The sequence below is a fragment of the Vitis vinifera genome, chromosome 18, assembly GCF_030704535.1.
Source record: "Vitis vinifera cultivar Pinot Noir 40024 chromosome 18, ASM3070453v1".
In the NCBI taxonomy this organism is placed as follows: Eukaryota; Viridiplantae; Streptophyta; class Magnoliopsida; order Vitales; family Vitaceae; genus Vitis; species Vitis vinifera.
The window spans coordinates 4,837,501-4,858,417 of NC_081822.1; the positions used below are offsets into that span (position 1 = coordinate 4,837,501).

Genomic DNA, 20,917 nt, shown 5'->3' on the forward strand with positions numbered 1-20,917 from the left:
AGATTAGATGAATGAAAATAAGGTTTTTCTCCTTTCTCTCTCTCTCTCTCAACATGGTATCAGAGCCAAAGGAGAAAACCTAATTTTTCGGTTTAGCCGTGTACTCAATTCCGGCGAACCCTCTCTTCCCGAACCACCCCGGACAATCTCATCGCCGTCGGATCTCCACCACGCCGGCAACCCTTTCCGGCGAATTTTTCCGGCGACCGTCAACCCTTTCCGGCGAATTTTTCCGACGACCTCTTTTCCGGGCACCGACCACATATTCCGAACCGCCGGAGGCTGATCTACACGCCAGTGGAAACCCCACCGGCAACCGGAGTCTCACGCGCCCCCACGCGCCGATCTTTCCCGTCGGACTGTCACCCACGCGCCGGCGCGTGACGGCGCGTGGCTCACTTTCCGGCCACGTCCGACACATCTCCAGGCTCGTCCGGCGGCGTCTTGGCCTTCTAGCCCTCCGGCAGCCCCCCCCGAGCCCTGCATCTCCACCTTTTGTTCTGTTTTTGGCTTTCTTGCCATTCCGACCACATCTGACAAGGCTTCCTCTCCATCTCCGAGGCTTGGGTACTGCTTCTCTTCCTCTCCAGGCACGTCACGACCTTTTTCTCCGTTGATTGCACCTCTCACAGCCGTGGTCTCACTGTTTGTCTCTCTCCGCTGAAATCTGCACCCATCTTAGGGCTCTCTTCGATCCAAATACGTGAATATGACCACCAAAAATCAGATCTTTACCTCTGTTCTCTCTGGATCTCCTCTGATTACCTCAGAGAAATTGATTGGCAGTGAGAATTATCTCTCCTGGTCTGCCTCTGTTGAACTTTGGTTTATGGGTCAAGGATATGAAGATCACTTGGTTACCCAGGAGGCAGATATCCCTGAGGTTGACCGCGTACAGTGGAGGAAGATAGATGCCCAGTTATGTAGTGTATTATGGCAATCGGTTGATCCCCGGATTCTTCTTCATCTTCAGGCCTATAAAACTTGTTTTAAATTTTGGACTCAGGCCAAAGGATTATACACGAATGATATCCAGCGTCTCTATAAGGTGGCTTCTGCTATTGTCCATCTCAGCCAACAGGACTTGGATCTATCTACTTATATTGGTCAGATTGCCTCTCTTAAGGAGCAGTTCTTGACTGTGATGCCTCTTACTCCTGATGTTGGGGCTCAACAAACGCAGCTTGACAAGTTCTTCATGGTCCTTACTCTTATTGGCCTCCGTCCGGATCTTGAGCCTATTCGTGATCAGATTCTTGGTAGTTCATCAGTTCCGTCCTTGGATGACGTGTTTGCTCGCCTCCTCCGTCTCTCGTCCACACAGACTTTGCCATCTGCTAGCGCTTCAGATTCTTCTGTGTTAGTTTCTCACACTACCTCTCGAGGAGGACGCAGTGGTACCCGAGGTAGAGGCCAACGTCCTCATTGCACCTATTGCAATAAACTTGGCCACACTCGTGATCGTTGCTATCAGTTACATGGAAGACCTCCTCGCACTGCCCATATGGCCCAGTCCTCTGATTCTCCGCTGCCTCAGCCTCCGAGCTCCTCTGCATCTCAGACATCTCAGGCTTCTATTGCCTCTGTTGCCCAGCCTGGTAATGCCTCTGCTTGCCTTACCCACACATCGTCTCTTGGACCCTGGATTCTAGATTCTGGAGCATCTGATCACCTATCTGGTAATAAGGATCTTTTCTCCTCTATTACTACTACCTCTGATTTACCTACTGTTACCTTAGCTAATGGTTCTCAAACTGTGGCTAAAGGTATTGGTTTGGCCCTTCCTCTGCCTTCTCTACCTCTCACTTCTGTCCTTTATACTCCTGAATGTCCTTTTAATCTTATTTCCATCAGCAAAATCACTCGTACTCTTAATTGCTCTATTACCTTTTCTGATAAATTTGTGACCTTGCAGGACCGGAGTACGGGGAAGACGATTGGCATAGGACGTGAGTCTCAAGGCCTCTATCACCTCACCTCAGATTCATCTCCTGCAGTTTGCATTTTCACTGATGCTCCTCTCCTCATTCACAATCGTCTGGGCCACCCTAGTCTGTCCAAGTTCCAGAAGATGGTTCCTCGTTTTTCCACTTTGTCGTCGCTTCCGTGTGAGTCATGTCAGCTTGGGAAACATACTCGTGTCTCGTTCCCAAAGCGTTTGAATAATCGGGCAAAGTCTCCTTTTGAGCTTGTCCACACTGATGATTGGGGTCTTTGTCGGACTGCGTCTACTTTAGGATTTCAGTATTTTGTCACTTTCATTGATGACTATTCTCGATGTACTTGGTTATTTTTAATGAAAAATCGAGCTGAGTTATTCTCTATTTTCCAGAAATTTTATACTGAAATCCAAACCCAGTTCAATATTTCTATTCGTGTGTTACGCAGTGACAATGCCAGGGAATATTTTTCAGCCCAATTTACTTCGTTTATGTCTCATCATGGAATTCTTCATCAGTCTTCTTGTGCTCATACTCCTCAACAAAATGGGGTAGCTGAACGCAAGAATCGACATCTTGTTGAGACAGCTCGTACTCTCCTCCTCCATAGTCACGTTCCTTTTCGTTTTTGGGGGGACGCTATTCTTACCGCTTGTTATCTGATTAATCGTATGCCCTCCTCTGTCTTACACGATCAGATTCCTCACTCCCTTCTTTTCCCTGACCAACCACTTTATTTCCTTCCTCCTCGTGTCTTTGGTTGTACTTGCTTTGTTCATATTCTCACTCCTGGACAGGACAAGCTTTCCGCCAAAGCCATGAAGTGCCTCTTCTTGGGATATTCCAGACTTCAGAAGGGTTATCGTTGTTATTCCCTTGAGACTCATCGGTACTTTATCTCCGCTGATGTCACCTTCTTTGAGGACTCACCATTCTTTTCCACCACTTCTGAGTCTCTTCCCGTTTCTGAAGTCTTGCCCATTCCCATTGTCTCCCCACCTGAAGCTATGCCCCCTCGACCACTTCAGGTTTATCATCGTCGCCCGCGTGTCGTTGCTCCTCTCCCTTTTCCTGAGGCACCTGCTGACTCACTTCCTATCCCTTCGGCTTCACCTGCCCCGACTCTGCCTTCTCCTCATGACTTACCCATTGCTGTTCGGAAAGGTACTCGCTCTACTCGTAACCCTCATCCTATTTACAATTTTTTGAGTTATCATCGATTATCTTCACCCTATTCTGCTTTTGTTTCTGCTATATCCTCTGTTTCTCTTCCCAAGAGCACCCATGAAGCTCTTTCCCATCCAGGCTGGCGACAGGCAATGGTGGATGAAATGGTTGCTCTGCACTCTAATGGCACTTGGGATCTTGTTGTTTTACCCCCTGGTAAATCTACAGTTGGTTGTCGTTGGGTCTATGCAGTTAAGGTTGGTCCTGATGGTCAGGTTGATCGCCTTAAGGCCCGCTTAGTTGCTAAAGGCTATACTCAAGTTTATGGTTCTGATTATGGTGACACATTCTCCCCTGTTGCCAAGATTGCTTCTGTCCGCTTGCTTCTCTCCATGGCTGCTATGTGCTCTTGGCCTCTTTATCAACTGGATATTAAAAATGCCTTCCTTCATGGTGATCTTGTCGAGGAAGTTTATATGGAGCAACCTCCTGGTTTTGTTGCTCAGGGGGAGTCTGGTTTAGTGTGCAGGTTACGCCGTTCTCTATATGGCTTGAAACAATCTCCTCGAGTATGGTTTAGCCGTTTTAGTTCTGTTGTTCAAGAGTTTGGCATGCTTCGCAGTACAGCAGACCATTCAGTTTTTTATCATCATAACTCCTTGGGGCAGTGTATTTATCTGGTTGTTTATGTGAACGACATCGTCATTACAGGCAGTGATCAGGATGGTATACAGAAACTAAAGCAACATCTTTTTACCCACTTTCAGACCAAAGACTTGGGAAAACTCAAGTATTTCTTGGGAATTGAGATAGCTCAATCCAGTTCTGGTGTAGTCCTTTCTCAAAGGAAGTATGCTTTAGACATCCTGGAAGAAACCGGTATGTTAGACTGTAAACCGGTAGACACACCTATGGATCCGAATGTCAAACTTGTACCAGGACAGGGGGAACCTTTAGGAGACCCTGGGAGATATCGACGGCTCGTAGGTAAATTGAACTATCTCACCATTACTCGTCCAGACATTTCTTTTCCTGTGAGTGTTGTTAGTCAATTCCTACAGTCACCATGTGATAGCCATTGGGATGCCGTAATCCGTATTCTTCGATATATCAAAAGTACACCAGGCCAAGGTGTATTGTACGAGAACAGAGGTCATACTCAAGTTGTTGGTTACACAGATGCAGATTGGGCTGGGTCACCCACAGATAGACGTTCCACTTCAGGGTACTGTGTTTTTATTGGAGGTAATCTAATATCTTGGAAGAGTAAGAAACAAGATGTAGTGGCCAGATCTAGCGCTGAAGCCGAGTATCGAGCTATGGCTTTGGCAACATGTGAACTCATATGGTTGAGACATCTTCTTCAGGAGTTGCGATTTGGAAAGGATGAACAGATGAAACTCATCTGTGATAACCAGGCCGCATTACATATTGCATCCAATCCAGTCTTCCATGAAAGGACCAAGCATATTGAAGTTGACTGTCATTTCATTAAAGAGAAGATCGCATCAGGATGTGTTGCTACAAGTTTTGTCAATTCAAATGATCAACTAGCAGACATCTTCACTAAATCTCTCAGAGGTCCTAGGATTAAATATATTTGTAACAAGCTTGGTGCATATGACGTATATGCTCCAGCTTGAGGGGGAGTGTTGAATATAATGTATGTATAGTATACTATCTTTCCTTGTTAATATAGGTCACATGTATGGTAGTTAGGACTCCTAGTAAACACCAATGACATGTTACAATTGAAAAGACCCTACAAAGCCATCAGTCTTGATGTTTGTAAGTTGTGTATGGAGCATGGAGAATCAATAGATCAGTTCTTTTTACATTGTCCTTTGGCGCTAAAACTATGGTACAAATTATTTGGATTGACCAAGATGGATTGGACTCTTCCAAAGAGTATTTATGATATGATGACCATCTCATTAAAAGATTGGGAAGCTCTAAGGGAGGCCTAGCACTATGGAAACTGTTTGTCTTGCTTTGATTTTGGGTTGTGTGGCAAGAAAAAAGTGTTAGGATTTTTTAGGACAAGGCAAGGACTTTAGAGGTTCTTTGAGATACCATTCATTTCCTTACTTCTTTTTAGGCCTCTTACACTACAACTTTTAAGGGCATTTCCCTTAATGTGGTTCAACTTGATTGGTTATCGATATATAGTTCCAAGGGTGTGGGTTAGTAAGGAGAGGTTGCTATTTGTATTTACCATATGGTTTATGTTGTACCATAGGTGTTTAGGTTTATTTAGTACTTTGGAGGTTCCATTGTTTAGTTTTTATTTGTGGGAGGATTCCTCACCCTTCTATTGTAATCTTAAATCCTATTTTAATATATTACATTGTTATTTCTCATAAAAAATAAAAATAGAAGAAAAAAGATTGAACATGAATATATCCAAATAATAATAATAATACATGAAAAGACCTTTTGGATAAAAATTCAAGGAAAAAACAAAAGGAAGAATTCATAGCCAGTCAACATTGCTAAGAAAACAGAAAGATATTAACATTTCTTGTAGGTTTTTGATTATCTCCCTATTCCAATTCAACCACAGTCCCCCTCCCCCGCCATCTCCCATGGGGTAAGAGCTAAAAGGGAAAACAACATGTCTGCCCTAGAGTTCAATAGAAGTTAACGTCATTGGTAAGATCATGTTCTGATGATTTTAGTGATAGATAGCTTAATCATGTAACAAACTAAAAGTTCAAAATCCTTATCAGATGCCTTACTCTAAAAAGAAAACAGCATGTCTGCCACAGAGTTCAAGAGAAGTTAACGTCATTGGTAAGATCATGTTCTGATGATTTTAGAGATAGATAGCTTAATCATGTACCAACCTAAAGTTCAAAATCCTTATCAGATGCCTTACTCATATTCATTTTTCTTTAAGTCCACAAAAGCACAACTAGCATGTCTCATAAAAGAGTTGGACCACCTATTCATTTACTGCAATTATCAATTGTTCAACTCAATACAGCCTCATCCTAAATACACACATACAGCATACGAAGTCAGCTAAAGAAACACAACAAATGCATCCTGAATTTGTAACCACAAACAACCAAGGGATAAGCATTGATGTATGTGTAAGAATGAATCTTCATAGAATCAGATCAGTAAGAGTATAAATAGATAAGTACCCAAATAGTGCCAACAATTGAACCGAGTAACCATGCACAGATACATAAATAGTAAAGGCTCAATCTAGTAAATAGCCATGCTCTAATCTGATCAAATTGTGTAAAGTTTGGCCACCAGAATTCCAAAGAGAAAAAAAATACCTGAAATGTTACACCCTTTTCAGTAATGTCAGCTAAATGCAACAATGACACCTGAAGAGATTAAATAATAAATTGTGAGCTGAATTGCAAGTATAAGAAATCCTAGAAACCTGTTGCCATTATAAAAGAGATCCATGAAGATTGTGATCACCAAAATGGACACTTAACAAGGTGACATCATCAACTGAAATATTACACTTTAACAGCAATACCAGTCAAAAAGACACAGTGAGGGGGAGAGGAATTCATCCATAATTACGTTTACACAAAAAAAAAAAAAAGGGAACCGTGTATTATTCATTAATGAGTACAGACCACAAGTTAATGTACAATTCACCCATGCATATTAGTTTTTGTTACCTTTTAGGTTGTCAGTTTCCGCAAGTAATCAAACTATATAAAGAATGAAGTTTGAGATTTTTATCACAAAAATGGCATTTACAAATGAATTAAAAATGAAATTAAATGAAACCGCAACAATCTTCCTCTCCAGAGAATACTTCTTGCATCAATTGTAAATTTTGTGTACATACAAATTGATTATCCAGAAATTTAAATGAAAACATCAATGAACTTATCTCATGTCTGTTGCTCACTGAATGCTGTCAGTATGTTGTGGTAGTTCATAGTCCCCCATTTTTTTCCAAATAACAATAATTCATTTATAATGTAAGTGTAGAAGATTGAAAAAAGGACACCAGTCTACAAAATATCCCTATTAGTAAAAGTAGTTTAGTTTTGCAACGCATATACAGCTTCAGTCATTTTTTAATAAGAACTATAATCTTTTCTTCATAAAATTTTCTTAAATTATGGCTTTACAAGGAAAACAAGAGCTAACTCAGCCAAAAAGTTGCTTCATACATTTCAACACTCTGGATCTCTTGTTTTATGGCATTGCAATTACTTAGTAGCAGAATCAAAGGTGAATATTCCACGAAGATCAAGCCATTCAAACTTCTAGGAATATAATATATTTAACCAATTAGAATACTAGAAGTCAGGAAGAGCTCTTTCTCTTTAGGATTTTTGATGTACACCATCCTAATGATAAGTGATAGTAAAACCTAAGATGTCTTTCTTCAGGGTCAAGTTCGCTATTATAGCATGTACAAAAATGCTGAAATGGAACTTGAAAAATAAAATTGAAATTCAATACCAAGACTAAGAACAGATACTAATAATTTTTATTTTTTTTTTTTGGATAAGTTAAGAACAGATGCTAATGATAATAGGTGATGTGATGAAGTACTTAGATGTCATAGTGCATACCACTAATATTTAGAATGCAAATATTTCACAGTGATTAAACAAATAAAGGGTATCAAAGAACAAAATAGGTGGAGCCATCCAGGTACAAAATGGAAGTCATAAGGATCGTTTTGGATGCAAAAACTATGAGACCGTATCCATAAGGTAGTATCTGGAAGCAAGGAATTGTAATTATTAAAATACTAAGAATGACAAATCCTGTTCTAATAAAAAAAAGAATGACAAAACCCTGTAATGGTAGGGACTACAATCGTAATATCACAAGACAATAGCAACAACAGTAATAATAAAGATTCAAAACTGTATATCACTGTTTGAAACATAATAAACAACCATTTGAAAGCCGCCGGAGTCTGTAAGCAGTGCTCTTGGCCAGTTCATAAATTTGTGGAGACCCCCCAATTCATCGATCAGCTCAGAACTAGGGCGAAGTGCCAAATGATATGTATTGCCAAGTATTATTTGGCAACCAATTTCCTCAAGCTGGTTGGTTGTTAAACCTTTTATTGTCCCTGTAACAAGAAAACCCAATCTCATGCCATCAATCACAGATATTTGATACCATCAAATGCGTGTGTAAGCATGTTATAAATATCATGCCATGGTCAACAAACAGCTACTTAATAAAGGCATCCCAGTACAATGATAAAGGCATCCAAGAGAGGGGGGGTTATGGGTAATGTCAATTAATACTGGATTTGTTATTAATTGTTAGTACCCGCATGGATCCAAAATATACTTAACAGCATTGGCCATGGACAGTTACAATAAAACATTAAATACATCTACTGAGTTGAGAGCTAGTATAGAGAACCAATACTCCATTTGCTTCAATAAAAAGGAACAATGACAACAGAATTTTTACATTCCAATATAGCATGTGAAGGTAATGGAAGTAGTCTTACAGTTACTCAGTAACCATACAAGCATTGCAATAAACTAAGAAGATATAAGACAGTTGAAATTCTAACCTTGTGTGCCTACAGGCATAAAGAGAGGTGTCTGGCACACAAAGTGAGGGAGTGTCAGTTGGGCAGCTCGAGCACGGTTGAACCTCCCAAGAACCTACAATTAAAGGAGGAAAAGAATGAATAATAGTGTTTTCGGATGAACGAAATCATAGTGTTTTTGGATTAAGAAACAACAAATTCAGCAAAAACAAATGAGATTGTATACCAGAGTGATTTACAGTCATGGCCCTCCCACTGTTATCGCAGACGATAAGTGGTAGGACAGACCTAATGATCACTGTAGTTTGGGCACAAAAGTAACATAGCTGAGGAAGCTAAATAACAGCTCAAAAGAACACAATTTAGAGGGGCATTCACATTCTCCCTTTAGAGTTCTCCTGTGAGGCCTTTGGTTCTTGGAAAGAATGAGATGATGAATAAAAAGATCCTTAAAAACGGTTTACTTTCATGTCCATTTCCATAACCATTTCTTTTATTTTCTTCATTGTTTTTAAAGAACCAAATAGGGGGTCAATAAGGTAATCTGTTCTCATCCAAAGCTCAAATTCGTCTTTCACAACATCTTCATTTTGGCTGCAGGTTGGCTTCAAATTTGAATGAAATGAATACAACTCTGACCACTAAAAACAAATAGAATCACAGAAAATGTGCATCCAAATTCAAATACCTCAAACCGAAGCGCCATCCAGCAAACTCCTTCCTCGACACTCTTTTATGTATAAACCTGTAAGTTGATATCAAAAAACGCAACTAATCATACAAAACAAAAGGATACTACAAACTTTCTGAAGAAAAATCTAGCAATGCAAAAACGGCATGACCAAAATGTTGATGTGGGAGATTACTGTGATAGAGAAATACAGATAATGTGCAAAATAAAAGATAGTAACAAGCTTACAGAGAAGAGTGTAGGAGGTGAATGTGTTGAAGGCGAGGGCGACGAAACAACGAGCCCTAGTATGAACAAGAGAATAACCTAGTCTGTCTCGGCGGCTTGGATTGTGCGCCGGCAACGCGTTGCTTCTGTTGGCCTTTTTCCACGCTCGGAACGAAGAAGACTAGGGTCTTCGACACGTAGCGGTCAAAAATTAAAAAGGGCTAGGGTCACTGGGCTCCTTGTTCGAATCGACCCGAACCACTTTTTCTTGGTTTATGAAATTTGATTCGCTCCTGTCAAAAACGTTTTAACCATTGGTTTGCACTTTGTACGCATTTTTCGTTATGTCGAGGTTCCTAGAAGGCTGGACCTTCTTTTCTTACATCCCATTTATACCTATCTGATTTCTCTGCCATCCGACAGGCGACAACCCCGCGTTTCAGCCCTTTCCCCTTTCAGCAAAAGGGGACCAAATGAAAGCATGTGGGCTCTGACTATTTTAAATTTTTCCAGCTTCTTTTCTACTTTAAAACCCCGCTGATTGCGATTATTTATAACTCGTTTTCTTAAACAGTGCATTAAAATACGATACTCATATTCATGCACATGAAACGCATTTTATTTTATTGATACTAGATTGGAGCTTACTATTGAGTTTGAGGAAAGTTTGTATTGAAAACTTAACATTAATCTACGCATTAAACATGATACAATTAGTGTGAAAAACTAAATTTTCATTGAGTTATAAAATTAAAGGGAAAAAAAAAATTAACAGTTAAGCCAAAATTATGTCTTTATATCACACTATCTCTCTTTAACTAATTTTTTCTATTTTAGCCACCCACCCTATATTTCTCGCTCCACCAATGGTGTTGAGTACATTTTTCGAATTTAACCGAGTCATACATGAAACCACATTAAATAAGTTATATTGGAATGCATTGACATATATTATTGGAATATTAAATTATGTCCTTTTACCAAGTATTTTTTAAAATTAGTCTAATTTTATGAAATTTGTTTGACATATAGTTAATTTATGAAAGTTTTTAATTTTATAGAAAATGATTCCTAAATTTACATGACTTTTGGTGTAAAAATCAAAATTGAAAACTCAATTAAGAGAGTAATGTAATAAATAAATAAATAAATAAATAAAGATTAATATCATGTTATATTACTTAAATGATGAAAGGTATAGATAAAAAAATTCAAATTGTCCACTCTCAACACATGTAGAGGTAATTCACTAATAATTATTAGGGTTTGTTGCATGAAAAACATTAAGATTATGTTTGGTTCCGGAAATAGTAAGGAAATAAAAAAAATGCAAAGGAAAATAATTTTTTCATGTTTAGTTGTCATATGAAAAAATATCAAATAAAATAAAATGTAATTAAATTTAATTAAAATCTTATATATTTTTAAATTATTTAATCTTTATATTGATAAGTTAAAATAAATAAAACGAGTTTGAAGTAACAAAAAAAAAAAATTTATTAACTTTTAATCTTTTTTTTTTTTTTTTCCTTTTACTTTTCATTTGTATTTTATTTCCCTTACATTTTCCTTCAAATTTTATGGAATCAAACATAATCTAACACATGCAATTATTGGTCAAGACGAGTATGGGAAGCTAGTATAATTCAAACAAAATAAAACCATGTATTATTTTTTCATATTTTGTGGATTATTGATAATATTGACAGAACATTTATTTTTACATTTATAAATACCAATTGTTTTATTGTTTTATTTATGAGTGATCTTCCATGTATATTTTGAATGTGTTTAGTAATGATTTTAGAAAGTGTTTTTACAATTTTTAATACTTAAAAAAAATATTATTTTTTGAGTATTATAAATATTATAAACAATTCATAAAATTACTATCAAACGCACTCTAAAAACTCATTTGATAATAATTATAAGAAGCGTTTATAACATTTTTAATGCTTAATTTTTTTTATCATTCAATTGTTATAAAAACTAAAAATGTTTATAATAATCACTATTAAATATATTTTTAAAGTATGTTTGACAAAAATTTTAGAAAGTGTTTATAACATTTTTAACACTTAAAAATTGTTATCTATTAAATATTAACAAAATTATAAACACTTAATAAAATCACTACACTCTTAACGTCACTATATTGATTAATTGATTACTAATTTATAGATAAGTTAATTAATTTTAATTAATCATACTTTAATTTAAGTAAGTGGATTTGTGAATTTTGGATATAATTATGTGGATTGCTTATTCGCTTTCCCTCGACATAATTATATACGACTTGAGAATATGTATACAAGTGATTTATTTTTCTGGGGAAATATTGAATATAAAAATATAAATATAGATATTGAACAAAAATCTTTGTATGAATCCTTAATCTATAATCCCCAAATGAACAAAGTGTGAAGTTTCAAATAAGAAAAACTATATCTCAATGGATATAAAAATAAAAAATAATTGACTTTTTAAATCAATAATTTAAAGAAATAACTATGGTGGTGCTTTTTTTTTTTTTTTTTTTTGCCGAAAGTAATTTGTTTTTTAAAATTAGGTTGTTTGTTTTTTTATTTTTTCATGACTTATTATAAATTTTTTACTAAATATAAAAAGATAAAATATGTAATTTTTTATAAATATAAAAAATAACATATTGATTTTTTTAATATTCAATATAAATAAAATATTAAAAAAACAAACAACTTAATATTTAACACTATTAAGCATTAAGGTTCTATTTATAATTAATTAGAAAAATAAATACCACCTATATCTAAAAAAACCCGAGTCACAATTAAAATAAAAATGTACAAGAAAGTGATTTAAAATTATTTTGAATATGATGGCTAGAGTCAGATGATCAAGGAAGATTAAAAAAACTTAATTTTGTTACTTTCATAAATTTTGTGGAAATTATTAATATCAAATTAAATAAGAAATAATAATAATTTTGTTTATGATTTAGTGATATCAAAATCACATATTTTGCATTGTATCATGAAAGTCTTAAATTCTCACAAAAAAACATGATTTTATTTTATTAAATGTAATGAATACAGTTACACCAGTAACAAAGATTATTGGATGATATGATAAAGTTTGTATCATATAGTTTAAGACTATTAAGAAATATTTATATAAAAATTATTATTATTATTTTATTTTTCTAAAGGCAGAGTATTTAAGCAATTATTAAATAATTAAATTGATTTATCCTTAAACCTCAAACTAACAAAATTTAAGACAAAAGTTAACCTCTAGCGTGGGATACCAAATCATTTATTCTTTTCTTTTTTCTTATTTTCCCTTGTATCCTCTCAATCAAGAACTTAGAAAATAAGACCCAAAAAAAATAATTTACTCACCTATGCTGCTATGCATTATAATAAAAATAAAAAGAATAATTTTTATTAACTCAAACTATAACCTCAGGACTGTGCGCTTGAAATTGAGAGTTTCTTATTAAAGTAATCTGTTTTTTTTTTCTTTTAAATTCTTAATCTAAATTCATGTTAAAAATATTTGTTAAAGTAATGCATTTGTACATCATGAAATTTCATTTTATTAATATTTTTGCTTTAAATTTAAAATAACAATTATCAATATTGATTTTTAAAATTATTGCCGATAACTAAGATTTTAAATTTAAAAATAAAACCACACTTAAGTGGTATTTGTTTTTTAATTAAATAGATAAAATCAAAATACTTAACTTTTTTTATTAAATTAAAAATATTTTGTTAATATTAACCGATATAATTAAAATAAACTTGTTATTAATAAATTTAATTCAATTATATTAGTTGATGTTAATGAGTTACTTTTAGTTGAATAAAAAAATCAAAATATTTGATTTTTTATATTTAATAAAAAAACAAACATCATCTTAGCTTTTTATACTTAAAAAACAAAAAAAAGTTAACATAAATATTAATTTGGTAAATATTTGGAAAGAAATTTTATTTTCATCTTTTTTTTTTTTTTTCTTCGAAAGTGTTTTGGCTTAAAACTCCAAAATCGAGGCATTTGACATAACGTAAGGTGATAAACGGGAAATAAAATAAAATCATGCTGCTTAAATGCTTCCTACGATGGCCAAAACGAAGAAAATATAAACGACACCGTATTGGGTTCGTGAATTGGAGAAACAATAATTTCAATGCCAAGGCTTCAAGAGAGAGAACAATCCCCCATGCCCCACTGTGGAGCAAGTGCAGCTAACCGGAAGGGACAGGTGAAACGAAGCATGTAACAACGACGTCGTTTCAATAGCTGGGTATTTGGAGAACAGGTCCCACTGAATAATTTTCTCCTCCAGTTCCCAGATTTCCAAACAAATTCCAAACCCTAGTTCTGATCCAACTCCCACAAATCCAGGTAAACTCGTTCTCCCTGGATCATATTTTGTTGCATCTGATAATGCTCAAATGTTCAAGCACTGTGGTCTTCCGATCCGTGATCACAATTCCGAAATCAATGCCCATCGTGTTTGTTTAAACTCACAAAACAAAGAAAATTCTCAATATTCATTGCGTAGTTGAATGTTTTTCGTTTGTTCTTATTTATAGATCTGCCATATTGAATCATTTCTAAAAAGGGATCACTTAATGTGCTTGATTTATTGGCAGTGAGCGTATTAATATAAAGTGATTGGATAAGATGCAACGCGTTCCGGCAACAATAGAGGAACAATTGATTTTGAAAGCAATTAGGGAGGAAAGCCCTTGGGAGAACCTTCCGAAACGGCTTCAAGCAACTATAGCTTCCAAAGAAGAATGGCACAGAAGGTTATATATTTTATTTGTTTAGACACTGTCCTCTTGTTTATGGATCCACAAGGGGCTGTACTGGTAATAGTTATTTCGAATTGAAACTAAACATGAAATGTTGACCTCTAACATAACTTATGAGTACATGCTTTAATCCATTGCTTCGCTTTGATGAAGTTGCAATCTTAACCCACCTCAAATATTCTATGCCTTTTGTTGGTGTGATGGTTGGTCTGCTTTGTCAAGTTATGCAATAAGTTAAATCAACGCTTAGATGCTGGATAAACAATTCCTAGATCTAAGTAATAATTCATGGAGTCGGTCGAGTGTTTTTCCTTTTTACCTCTTTTAGTTGGTTTCCACCTGTGAATATAGTTTGTATTTTATGCAGGATAATTGAACATTGCATAAAGAAGAGGCTCCAATGGAACTCTTGTTTTGCCCGTAAAGTATGCAAAGAGAGTGAATATTATGAAGAAATGATGCGTTATTTGAGAAAGAACCTAGCAGTAAGTACTATACATAAAATCTTTCTTTTTCTTGTATTGCTATGTGTTGTATTTTGAAAAAAAACGAATTTCCTCTTATTAAAGCATCGGCGATAATTTTAATTAATTAATTATTTATTTTTGGAAGTTGACTCAAAAAAATGTGGGATATGAAGTTCCAGCATCTGTATCTTTCACAAATTTTGGCTGAAAGAGTAACTTGCACCCATAAAATTAGTAATAAAGTACTAGATATGGATCTGTGAGTATGTAAGCACTAGATATTTATTTTATGTTAAAGGGCCGCTTTTGTTCTGTCATTTCCCTGAATGAATCTATGCACAAAAGTTCTATTTGATACCCAGTGTATCTTCTTAATTCATGTTATGCACAATAAAATTGGACATGTAGCTACAGTGTCCAAATAATGCTATTGTCTATTTTAAAAAATCTTGGGACAAATGCAATTTACTTGTTGATTTTCTCTTTTCTTTTTTTTTGGGTTTTCTTTTTTGCAGCTGTTTCCTTATCACCTTGCAGAGTATGTTTGCCGTGTAATGAGGGTATCACCTTTCAGATATTACTGTGATATGATATTTGAGGTTATGAAAAATGGTAATAGGTTGCTATCTTTTAACAAATGCAATATGACTTTACAAATACATGAAACTGTTATAGTTGTCAAACTATCCGTGACTTGTATTTATGGAGAAATTTTACTGTGTTTAATCTCATGCAATCTGTTAGTTAATCACCTGTCTAATAATGACTGTTTTGTAGCTTATCTTTTACTTCACTACTTGATCAACGCACTCCTGTTAGTCACAAAATCTCTGATTGAACCTACGTTTAGAGGAGCTGAGGTGTTAGCGCTGTTGGCATATTGTGTTTAAGTGTTGGGACTATAAATTGTTGCACTAGAATGCTTTTGCAATTTCTTCATCCATCATAACCAAACTCTAGGAGACTAATAGGAAATATTTATTCTATTGTTGCAGTATAAAGGATTGTGTACTTCTTGGAATGATTTCTCATTCTTTGTAGAAATTGTTGTTTCTCATAAAAATTTAAAGGCAAAAAAATTATAGTCATTTATCATTCATTGTCCTTGCATCAAATATCTTATTAATAGGCTTTAGAAGCCCCAAAAAAAACTCAATTTACTATAAGAAAAGAAACTCAAACTGCACAGTAACTTATTAGAAATTCTAATTCTTACCTAAAACTGAATTAAAAAATAGAAATAATTGTTTTTTTTATTAAAAAAATCAATATTTTTTGAAAGGTAGAAATATTTTAGATAAAAAATTTTTTAGAGAACAAATAATTTTTAGAAAATAGAAATTTTTAAAGAATGGAAAGTCTAAAAGCAAGAATTTATGACAATAAACAAAGAAACTTCATAAGTTCTATATAGCACTTAAACTAATACTAAATTTGACTAAATTAACTTAGGATCTCTAAGTTATTTTTTTCTTTTTCTTTTGTCCTTTTGTAAGTGAACTTGGAAGGGCTCATCTTCATTGCTTAGGGAGGATGATTATGTTGGCCTTGGTTGTAATTCTTTAACAAATAAAAAAAGAAGAAATTGTACATTTGAGTATGGGATCAAGTATCTTCAAGGAGTGGCATGAGAACTTGCATTTGATGTGAAGATCTAAGTTTTCTTTATTAATTTTCCTCTTACCCTGTTGTACCAAATCTTGAAGCATTATAGTAATATTTACTATCAACCATTTGGCCTATTGTTTGTCCCAAGTATTTCCTTCTAACCGGCGCTTGGTTAAACTAGGCAGTTTAGTTGTAGTCATGCTAGAAAAAGCACAAATGTTTGGATGGAAAAATTTCTTGTGTTTTTTTAATCTTATTGAGCACAAAAATAAGCCTTTTATGTTAACCATTTGTGATCTCCATTCTTTGAATAAAATTGTCTCTTATGATTATTGACTTCGTATCTTCTTCAGTCTCAACTGGTTGCCACTGTCATTCCATCATTCCCTTTCTCTTGATAGGGTAGGTGCTGCTTATTTGATGAAAATTATGGATCAACTATTTTTTTTATGATGAGAAAATCGATGAAAGAAAAAAAGCTACAATGAGTACTAGTGTGCTACCAATCAAAAAGGTATTTACAATACACTCTGAAAGCCATAATTTCTAAATCACCAGTAAAAACCAGAGTGTTGATAAAAGATCTACTATGCGGTTTCAAATCTCATTATTTTGATCAAAGAATTGGTCAACTAATTATAGTTGCTACCCACTTCCACATGGATGATGTTATGGCACACTGAGTCAATACATCATCCTTGGTTTATAAGATCTTGCAGTCTAGATTCTTTTAATCTTGTCAGGGGGAAGTATCAATGTAATTAGATACTTTGGCATTCGAATTCTTTCCAAAATTTTTAACCCTTATCTCTTTGTTTTGTCAAATGCTTATATGCTAATCTACTGTGAAAAAACAGAGATTATGTTTGCTAAAATACCAGAGTATGACATAGGTCATATCATAACAGTATTTTAGGAATAGAGAACCAAAAACAAAGCAAAAGTTCTTAGGAGTAAACTTTTGTTTATCCAAATGTGTACAAAGTACAAACCTTTTTGGTTGCTGCACTTAAAACAGAAAGTTCGAGTTAAGCTGCTTGTTACCACTTCCTAGAAATCCTTTATAAGTTGTTATTTCTTTGAACCTTAGGCATTGGTGTTTTTGATGCATATTTCTCATACTCATGGTATTCTTGCTCATGGCATGTTCTATGCCTGGTGGCATATGCCTATTGCTTGTTAATGTAGAGTAGGGTATGTACAGCATAGGAGTTACTGATATACAGGGTTTAACTTGATTATGTTTCCTTAAACAGACTGTTTTGAACTCCTCTTGCAATTTGATTTTTATGTTTGTCTTGTCCTCATTTATTTCCTTGTTCAAAACTATTTTTAGTCACTGTTTATTGGATCCTTGTTATTGTCATTTCACACAACATTCCGCTTTAGAACTTTTTTGTGCGTGATGCATCTATGCTTTCTTTGATTGCTTTGGATGTAAATTGTCTCCAAACTTTCTTATGCATTTTGTATTGCTTGCAGAGCAACCTTATGACAGCATTCCAAATTTCAGCGCTGCTGATGCATTGCGGCTTACAGGAATAGGAAGAAATGAATTTATTGATATCATGAATAAATGCAGATCTAAGGTAGTGGACAAGTGCACTTATATGCTTCTAGACATTGATAATATCTTTTTTTTGATAGGCAAAAGAGCAAAAGATATATTAAAGATCCAATTAAAGAGACAACTAAATAATATCTTATTTAGTTCATATGCTTGTATATATGGCATATTATTAGCCCTTGAGACTCAGTTCAAGTTGGAAGGGGTTGGGATAGTGATCTGGGAGGTTCCAAGTTTGAGTCCCAGTAGGGATAAAAGAGAGAAAAAAGTTTACCTATAAAAAAAGGATAGTGTTTATGTTAATACACGTCTAACATAAATTGTAATAACCAACCACTTACTATGACTAAACTTTCCTGAAAAAATTGAGTAATTTTAATAAAAAAAACTTTCCAAATTCTGAAGGAGACTTAAATAACCAACCACTTACTATGACTAAACTAACGATTTACAAAATTCTCCTTTTCTTCCTTTCAAGAACAAACTTTTTTTTTTTGATAGGTAAAGAAATGATTGTATTAATAACGCCTATCAAAAGGTGCACAAAAGTATACATGGTATATACAAGTTGCCAAAGGCCAAAAGGGGCAGAGAGGGCACAAAAAAACCACTCTTGCCTTACTTAGAGTTCAAACAATCACTAAAATCCATCAGAGACAAGGAGTACTCTTCTATGCATACCCTAATCTAGGCTCTCTTGTTTCTCTACTTCCATATGGTCCAAAATAAACACAAAGGAGTTGCTCTCCACGTTTTCTTTCTCTTCTTCTCTATAAAGGATACATGCCAACTTTGAAGGATGCCCTTGACCGAGGATAACATCACTCATTGAACACCAAATAGATCATAAATTAACTGTTGCATGACGACTTTGGAACAATGAAGGAGGATATTATCTACCGTTTTTTCCTCTCCAACCCCTCCTTTCTTGAATAGATCGTAGAGGTTCATGCTCATCACGTTGCCTCCATGTCGGAGACAGCAGGGCAGTCGTTACACCATTCCCGTCCATTGTCTTTGAACCAAGACTAGGCAATTTTTACCCGCAGACAGTTGAAATCATGGCTTTTTCAAATTTTACCTTTAGGAATTGAACTCATAGAACGATAGTTTTAGTGGTTGCTGTTTTGCAGATCACCAAATGGTCCCTGCTAAAAGATTTTACCAAGATTTCAAAAGGTCAAGTTGAAGAAACTAACTGGCAATATCTGAAAGCTTTACATCATCTCTTGAATTTTATTTTACAGTATGATTCAATGATTTCTGGCAGCGGACCAAGCAGCCATCTGGTCAATCCTGTAGCAGTCCAGTCCAACTAGCTTTATTATTCCTTTTTCCTTGGTACCCACAAGTAACTTGTTCTGGAATTAACCTAAAATTTACGTAGAAGAATCCATGGAGATCATGACAAGTTAAAAAAGTTATGGTGATTTGCATGACTTGGTGACTTTCTGTATATGGAGGCATGAACTGTCATGTGTTTCTTTCCTTTCTTTATATGCCATAGCTGTTTCAAAAGAGGCGTGGGTGGTGATCTTTGGGATCAGACAGGGGAGAAAGTCATTGGAACCCTTGTTTTTCATGACCTTTGAATGATTGGGAAGTGGACAACACGATGGTGTGGATAAATTTGTACAATAATTTCTCTGTTAAGTATTTATATGCCACTTTGGAATTGGGGAGTCTAGTTTCATTTCCAAAGTGGGTGGTTTGGAATTCGTGGGTTCCTTCTAAGGTTGACTTTTTTTGCGTGGGGCCTTCTTGGAGCAAAGTTTTTTCTTTAGATCAAATTCAAAAAAGAGGTTGGTTTTTGGTGAGGTGTTTTCTTTGCAAAGAAGAGGAGGAATCCATAGATCATATCCTCCTCCATTATTCACTGGTTAGGATCTTTTGGTAGTTGCTGTTTGATCTTTTTGGTGTCCATTGGGTGCAAGCTGCTACTGTTAAGGAGGCTTTTTTAGGTTGGCATGGTTGTTTGTGGGCAAAAAACGTAAAAAGGTTTGGAGAGTAGCTCCATTATGTATCTTTTGGACGGTTTAGAAGGAAAGGATTCTCCGGTCGATAACGAGAAGCATTCAACTATTTTTTTGAAGATGTTCTTCCTTAGAAATTTGTTTACTTGGGTAACGCAAAACATAGAAATAAATTCTACGTCTTTACTTGATTTTGTTGAGTGGTTGGGTTCTTGTAAAGTGAGGGTGTTATTTCTTTCTCGGTTTTTGTGCTATTAGGCACTATTCATATACATCTTGTGTACTTTGGTACGTCATATTGGCGCTTTTTATTTTTTAATGAAATTGGTTTTATCTATAGAAAATATATATATAGAGTTTATTTGGTTATCAAAACTATTGTTTAATTACTCAATGGCAGCCTTTTCTAAGGTTGAGTCCACGAGCCACACTCTCCAACCTCATCATCTGCCACAACTTTTGTTTGACCATCTCCCATGGTCGATGGCAATCGTTCTGGTATTTCATATTTTATTACCAAATTGTTGAAGAACTCAAGCCATACTCTTCAAAACATGAACTTTGATTTTATCATTATCAAAGGCGACATTTGCCATACAATATTAATGAAAGGGGAATCCTTTAGGCACACTGTACTTCTTCTGTGGTCCTTTAATGTTAGGTTTGAAATTGGGTCTAGAATTTTACAACAATATTGGAGAAGCATGCGATGATAGGTGAAAGGTGATGCGATCTACCATTTTCATAGGCATTTCTTGTTAAATTTTTCCCAACCACTCCTTAGTTAATGTTTGAACACTATGTGCTTTTGGGGGGGTCAAAAATGAAAAGTGTTATCTCAGAATTTGGTTCTTTCCTTAAGGAACAGTGAAAATTGCCTTTCCACTTGAGTTTAAGAAACCCAATACACCTCAAATACTCCATGGAAGACATGAGTAGCCAGGGGCTGCAGCTACGTTGTACTACTATGTGATTAC

The 20,917-nt window shown here is 35.1% G+C and overlaps 2 protein-coding genes across 6 annotated transcripts in view; one reads left to right on the forward strand and one right to left on the reverse strand.

Moving 5' to 3' along the window:
• Positions 1-9,982, reverse strand: part of LOC100250619 (uncharacterized) — a 35,382-nt gene extending 25,400 nt beyond the window's left edge. Inside the window, exons 1-5 of one of the 2 annotated variants that reach the window (XM_002284010.5) lie at positions 9,539-9,936; positions 9,308-9,364; positions 8,641-8,734; positions 8,003-8,181; positions 6,398-6,448 (exon numbers count right to left, since the gene is read on the reverse strand). In XM_002284010.5, coding sequence (XP_002284046.1) covers positions 6,398-6,448; positions 8,003-8,181; positions 8,641-8,734; positions 9,308-9,325 — 342 coding nt within the window. In that variant the 5' untranslated portion in view covers positions 9,326-9,364; positions 9,539-9,936. Of the gene's footprint in view, positions 1-6,397; positions 6,449-8,002; positions 8,182-8,640; positions 8,735-9,307; positions 9,365-9,538 lie in introns of both variants that reach the window. The other variant, XM_059734692.1, reaches the window with a different exon arrangement.
• A 3,610-nt stretch (positions 9,983-13,592) lies between these two features.
• LOC100260892 (uncharacterized) overlaps positions 13,593-20,917 on the forward strand; it is a 39,709-nt gene continuing 32,384 nt past the window's right edge. For 2 of the 4 annotated variants that reach the window (XR_788175.3, XM_002285706.4), the window contains exons 1-5: positions 13,661-13,909; positions 14,161-14,319; positions 14,693-14,810; positions 15,308-15,404; positions 17,883-17,989. Coding sequence is in view for 1 of the 4 variants with exons in the window: in XM_002285706.4 (XP_002285742.1) it covers positions 14,192-14,319; positions 14,693-14,810; positions 15,308-15,404; positions 17,883-17,989 (450 nt within the window). In the remaining 3 variants the exon portion in view is untranslated. Of the gene's footprint in view, positions 13,910-14,160; positions 14,320-14,692; positions 14,811-15,307; positions 15,405-17,882; positions 17,990-20,917 lie in introns of those variants that run through there. The other 2 variants (XR_788174.3, XR_788176.1) reach the window with 2 other exon arrangements.